At 41.4% G+C, this 7,103-nt stretch overlaps 1 protein-coding gene across 1 annotated transcript; it reads left to right on the top strand.

Moving 5' to 3' along the window:
* Window positions 1–812: 812 nt before the first annotated feature.
* Window positions 813–4,534, top strand: Ubqln2 (ubiquilin 2). Its single transcript, XM_026413610.2, has one exon. It carries the CDS (start codon window positions 1,060–1,062, stop codon window positions 2,941–2,943), a length of 1,884 nt encoding a protein of 627 aa, XP_026269395.1. The 5' UTR covers window positions 813–1,059; the 3' UTR covers window positions 2,944–4,534.
* The last annotated feature ends 2,569 nt before the right edge of the window (window positions 4,535–7,103 follow it).

Below are 7,103 nucleotides of genomic sequence, written 5' to 3'. Positions count from 1 at the left end.
ATTATTTTCTTAGAGGAAGTTTTTAGATGAGGTATTTTTAAATAAAGATGGAAATATTTTTAAAATGTTAATTTGTATTCTCAAATTGCTCTAGGATTATTAACAATTCACACTTCGGCGACTAGCATGAGAGTGCATTTTCTCAGCTCCCTATCAACAAGGTTTATCATTATTTCTCATCGTTGCCGATATGATAAGACAAAAGTATACCATCATCATTATAATTTGTATTTCTTTCATTACTAGTGAGTTTAATCACCCTTTCATAGCCTATTGGCCCTTTGCACTTCTTTTGTAAAATGTACGCTCCTGCCCTGTCTTCCCTTCCCCCATTGGGGGTGTTCCTGTTTCCTTTTTGCTTTGTCAGAGTTCTTTATTATTCATTTTTCGTCTTTTACATGGGATCGATTTGATTCAGGCTTTCATCCTTTCACTGCTTTACAGATTGCTAATATATATTCTCCACTGGTCTTTCAATGTCGTTTACAGAAGCCGTTTTCCTCTCCCTCCTCCCTCTCAACTTCCTCCCTCCCTACCTCGCCTCTTTTCTCTGGACTAGTCTTCTCTTCTAGTCTCGTCCCTTCTCCCCCGCCACCTCTCTCTTTGTTTCCCTCTTCCCTCTCTCTCCCTCCTTTTTTTTTTTTTTTTTTTTTAGTGCATAAGTTTTTAATTTTGACCGAGTCAAATCTATCAATCAGGGCCTGGCGCCGCGTCAGCAGAGGGGGGCGGGGAAGTGAGCGCGGAACTGGGGGAGGGGAAGGGGCGGGGAGGAGCGGGCGGAGCGGCTGCGGGAGTTGCTGGGAGTGCGCGCGGTCAGATCACAAGGCGGCGGCGGCGGAGGCCCAGAGACCTGAGCGCTGAGACCTCAGCCCGCGGCCTACGCTGAACCCTCTCGACCGGAGGACCAGGGAACCGCAATCTTCATCACAGAGGTACCGTGCTCTGCGCTCCTCGCCCAGCCCGGCCCAGTCCGCTGCTGCGGCGCCTCCTTCCTTCCTCCTTCCCTCGCTCTCTCGCTCGCCCGCGCCTTCCTTGCCCGCCTGCGTCACCGCGGCCGCCATGGCTGAGAACGGCGAGAGCAGCGGCCCCCCGCGCCCCTCCCGCGGTCCTGCTGCGGCCCAAGGCTCGGCCGCTGCCCCGGCTGAGCCCAAAATCATCAAAGTCACTGTGAAGACCCCCAAAGAGAAAGAGGAGTTCGCGGTGCCTGAGAATAGCTCGGTCCAGCAGTTTAAGGAAGCGATTTCAAAACGCTTCAAATCCCAAACCGATCAGCTAGTGCTGATTTTTGCTGGAAAAATCTTAAAAGATCAAGATACCTTGATCCAGCATGGCATCCATGATGGACTGACTGTTCACCTTGTCATCAAAAGCCAGAATCGACCTCAGGGCCAGTCCACCACACAGCCTAGCAGTGCCGCGGGAACTACTACTACCACCACCACGGCGTCGACTCCCAGGAGTAACTCCACACCTACTACCACAAATAGCAGCCCGTTCGGGTTGGGGAGCCTGGGAGGACTTGCAGGCCTTAGCAGCCTTGGTTTGAGCTCGACCAACTTCTCTGAGCTCCAGAACCAGATGCAGCAGCAGCTCATGGCCAGCCCTGAGATGATGATTCAAATCATGGAAAATCCCTTTGTTCAGAGCATGCTTTCGAATCCTGATCTGATGAGGCAGCTCATTATGGCCAATCCACAGATGCAACAATTGATTCAGAGAAACCCAGAAATCAGTCACCTGCTCAACAACCCAGATATAATGAGGCAGACTCTCGAAATCGCCAGGAATCCAGCCATGATGCAAGAGATGATGAGAAATCAAGATCTGGCTCTCAGCAATCTCGAAAGCATCCCAGGTGGCTACAATGCTCTACGGCGCATGTACACTGACATTCAAGAACCCATGCTGAATGCCGCACAAGAGCAGTTTGGGGGTAATCCATTTGCCTCAGTGGGGAGCAGTTCCTCCTCGGGGGAAGGTACTCAGCCTTCCCGCACAGAAAATCGGGATCCACTGCCCAATCCATGGGCGCCACCGTCGACTACCCAGAGTTCTGCGACCACCAGTACGACCACAAGCAGTGGCAGTGGGTCTGGCAGTAGCTCCAGTAATACTACTGGGAACACTGTGGCTGCAGCTAATTATGTCGCTAGCATTTTCAGTACCCCAGGAATGCAGAGCCTGCTGCAACAGATAACTGAAAACCCCCAGCTGATTCAGAATATGCTGTCCGCACCCTACATGAGAAGCATGATGCAGTCGCTGAGCCAGAATCCAGATTTGGCTGCACAGATGATGCTGAATAGCCCACTGTTTACTGCAAATCCTCAGCTGCAGGAGCAGATGCGTCCTCAGCTCCCAGCTTTCCTGCAGCAGATGCAGAATCCAGACACGCTATCAGCCATGTCAAACCCAAGAGCAATGCAGGCTTTAATGCAGATCCAGCAGGGGCTACAGACATTAGCCACTGAAGCACCTGGCCTCATTCCAAGCTTCACTCCAGGTGTGGGGGTGGGGGTGCTGGGAACCGCCATAGGCCCTGTAGGCCCAGTCACTCCCATAGGCCCCATAGGCCCCATAGTCCCTTTTACCCCCATAGGCCCCATTGGGCCCATAGGACCCACTGGCCCTGCAGGGCCCCCTGGCTCCACCGGCTCTGGCGGCCCCACTGCACCCACTGTGTCCAGCTCTGCACCCAGTGAAACCACCACTCCAACATCAGAATCTGGACCCAACCAGCAGTTCATTCAGCAAATGGTGCAGGCTCTGGCTGGAGCAAATCCTCCACAGCTGCCGAATCCAGAAGTCAGATTTCAGCAGCAACTGGAACAGCTCAACGCCATGGGGTTCTTAAACCGTGAAGCAAACTTGCAGGCCCTAATAGCAACAGGAGGCGACATCAATGCAGCCATTGAGAGGCTGCTGGGCTCCCAGCCATCGTAATTACATTTCTGTACCTTGAAAAAATGTATCTTATTTTTGATAATGGCTCTTAAATCTTTAAACACACACAAAATCGTGCTTTACTTTCATTTTGATTCTTTTAAATCTGTCTATTATAAGTCTAATATGATGCATTTTAAGGTGGAGTCCCTCCCTCCCTTTTTTCTTTTCTCCCCCTTCCTGCCCCTCCCTCCGCCCTTCCCTTCCCCCCCCCTGCCTTCTCCCCTCCTTTGTTTCCTTCCTTCCTTCTTTCCTTCCTTTTTTTCTTTTGGTTTCCTTCCTTCTGTGTTTCGAATGGTGGGAATCAATGCTGTTTCACTCAAAGGTGTTGCATGCAAACACTTCTCTTTATTCTGCATTTATTGTGATTTTTGGAAACAGGTATCAGCCTTCACAGTTGGGTGAACAAGTTTTGTCCTACAGATGTCCAATTTATTTGCATTTTAAACATTAGCCTATGATAGTAATTTAATGTAGAATGAAGATATTAAAAACAGAAGCAAATTATTTGAAGCTCTAATTTGTGGTACAATATTGCTTATTGTGACTTTGGCATGTATTTTTGCTAGCAAAATGCTGTAAGATTTATATCATTCATTGATCGTTTTTGCTATATTTGTACACAGTACAGTAAGCACAATTGGAACTGTACATCTAGAAGTATTACTGTAGAATCTGAGCAGAGTATGTGTAACTCAAATAAGAAAGAATACAAGAAATATTTCTGGAGCTAGATATGTCTCATGATTTTGTAGAATCTTACAGCATATTTGATAAATTTTTCAGTGAAAAATGTTGGCTAGGCAAGTTCAGTTAAAATATAGTAGAAATGTTTATCCTGGTATCTCTAAGTATACATTTAATTGTACAGAAATCTTACAGTGTAACATTGTGTCAACATTTGCAGATTGACTGTATATGACCTTAATCTTTGTGCAGCCTGAAGGATCAGTGTAGTAATGCCAGGAAAGTGCTTTACCTAAGACTTCCTTCTCAGCTTCTCCCATAAAGAGACCCTAATATGCATTTTGATTTGTAATTGGAAATGTAACTTTTACTGAAAGTGTCATGTGATGTTTGCATTACTTTTAACTGCTATGTATAAAGGAAAGTGTATCTTTTGACTTTATTGGTTAATTCTCTTGTGCACAGGGAAAATGCATTAAAAATGACTAAAAAAAATAAAAAAATTAAAAATGGATAAATCTTCTTCTTTTTGCCTTCTGGCCCTAGGATCATGTTTAGAAGGGTATTCCCACCCCAAGATTATATAAATCTTATCCTATATTTCCCTTTCATGGTTTAATTTAAATTTTTTGCCCTATCTGGAATTACTTTGATGTATGGATTTAGGTGTTCTAACTTATTTTTCTCAAAGGGTTAATCAGTTGTTAGCCAATATTTTCTCCTTTCCCACATTTGAAATATACATATTCATACTTGTTATGTTTGGATTCTCTTTAGTTCCACTGAATATTGTAGCCCTAGTAAACCAGCCTATACTTTTGAGTTAGAAATATGACTTCATACCTGTTAGGCAAGTCCTCTGTTGATCATCTTTATTTTTTACAATTTTCTAATATTCTGACATATTTGTTTTATCAGTTGAACATTACATTTAATAGGCTTTCCACAAAAGATAAATTGGGTATTTGGGATTGTTTTAAATTTATTATAATAGTGAGCACTACAGAATTGCATTGCTTTCCAGAAATATTATATATTGCCTCATTATTAAGAACCTTTTATATTATTTGAGAGTTTTATTTATTAAGTCCTGCATAATTTGTGATAAATTATTCCTAGATAACAAAGACAAATGGGAGTTTCTATCAGGTTATTTTTGCTATATAGGAAAATTTATTTTCATAGATTATTTAAATTAGCAGTTAATCAAAACTTATTAATTTCATAGGTACTCAGTTGATCCTTTTGAGCTTCTCGTGGTAAGCAATCATCAGTGATAAGTTATAATTACATGTTCTTTTCAAAATTTATAACATAATGTCTGCATGGTTAAACATTCTATAACAGTGCTAAATAATAAAGGTGGCAGTGGCATTTTTGTCTTGTTTCTCATTTTAATAAGTATGTTGCAACAATTCTAAATTGTTTTGGAAAAATATTGAGAGGAAAATAAGTTTGCAAAATACTATATATTCTAGTCCCTCTTGGAGACTTATTGTGAAGTAAATGTTGGTTAGTATGTTTTTAAATGAGTAGGTTTTTTAACATACACCAAATAACAAATATCAGTGTTCTTCAGAAAAACAACTTGGGGAATGATGATTTATTATTCCTCTACAATGTGATGGTAGATGTTTGAGATAATCACAAAGCTAGTCTGCCACAGAAATTTAAGAATTTTAATGACATGGATGATTTTACAAGAAATAAATACTAAACCTGGAGGCATAGAAAATAGCAATAAGTCAATAACCATAGGAAAAACTGGATATTGTCTGAGACCTGTTCAATCAGATAATTGAACAGATAAATTTTCAAACATTTAAGGAACAGAGAAATCCTTAGCTTTGCCAGATGTTTTATCTATTTTTTAATGTTTTGTTTTCTTCCTGAAAAGATCCCTACCTTTATTAAGTCTATTATTTTTCTGCTTTTTAGTTCACTCATTTTTTTTTTTTAGTGAGAGAGGGAGAGAGAATTTTAATATTTATTTTTCAGCCTTCGGCAGACACAACATCTTTGTTTGTATGTGGTGCTGAGGATCGAACCTGGGCTGCACGCATGCCAGGCGAGCGCGCTACCGCTTGAGCCAAATCCCCAGCCCCTAGTTCACTCATTTTTAAAATAACTTTATTTGGTCTCTTTTTTTTTTTTATTACTTTTAACTTTTTCCTCTGCCTTTTGTGTGATGCAATTTCCTCCTAAGACTCTGTTTTTGTTTTGTATCTCTTCATCTATTGATCCAAAATTTATCCATCCTTTAATTGAGAAGGTATGTCCTGACCTGCTGTCCCTCCACCTAAGAGTGGAGTGATTTTTGTATGCTTTCACTGTTTACTGGGTTGTCACCCTTCTTTAAACTGGCTGGATGGTGAAAATTTATATTACAGGCTCTGATTCAACAGAATGAGGAAGTAGGGAAGAACATAAAGCCAGAGGCAATCCCACCAGGAGAACTTCACCATCGAGACATCTTTCCTCATTTGCTCCTTTGGCCTATAATTCAGGTACATGTACTTTGACCACTTGTGCTGGATGGGGAGGGGCAGTAGTGGGTAGATAATACAACACTGAAACAAACCTGAGATCACCATGTTTGTTGAGAAACTGATCAGAAGATATATCTGTATTTGAGTGTGGCTGACCTTGCCTTCTGAGAGGGGGCAGTCTGCTTTAAATTCTGTTGGTCTAGTGTCAAAATAGGAATATATGGAATAATTACTGCCAGGGATGTCCCTTATGGTGTCAGGGGAGGCATTTGGCAGTTGTCTCACATTCACAAAGTGACTCAAATTCAGAGTTTTGATAATGATCTTCAAATTATTGATAACTCCAACCAAAGAGCCAGACTGACCCAATGGGAAATGTTTATCATACAGCTTAATTGAGTAAATGTGAAAAAAATTTAAACTCTGATAAGTTTGATGTCTCTAATTGGGTATTGCTTTATTTTAAAATATATCAGAAGACTTAAATAAAATGGAGATTACACAGTATAACCTCAGTTTATTAAAGAGTTTCTCATCCCAGTCTTTTTCATTGCCTACCCCAATCCCTAGTCCTTGTTCTTTTAAACTAGAAAGTATTAGTGGGTTTCTGGCTGCTGTGATTTTATTGATTTGTCAAAATATCACAGAACTTCTTCAGATTGTTGATATTCTTCATGGGAGTTCTGCTTTCCTTTTTGTTTCTACAGGTTTTTTTCAATGTTTGTTTCACAGTGGTCACTTCTGTTGATTTGTGGGAGGAACGGAAAGAATTAAGAACCTGTTGTCATGAAACAGAAATCTGTTAGGAGACTTGAGGGGAAAGCAATTTTGTAAAAATAGAAAGGAGAAACATGGTTTGTCAGACAGGCTAAAGCTACACAAAAAACAGTCTTTATCAGGTGATGTACATGTTTGCCTAGGTTTAGACACTTTGATAATGGGTAAAAATCCTTGGCAAAAGCTACTTTTAGTAACAAACTAAAA

The sequence above is a fragment of the Urocitellus parryii genome, chromosome X (assembly GCF_045843805.1).
Source record: "Urocitellus parryii isolate mUroPar1 chromosome X, mUroPar1.hap1, whole genome shotgun sequence".
NCBI lineage: Eukaryota > Metazoa > Chordata > Mammalia > Rodentia > Sciuridae > Urocitellus > Urocitellus parryii.
Note: the sequence above shows the minus strand (reverse complement) of the source record. Positions and strands in the feature narration are given on the sequence as shown.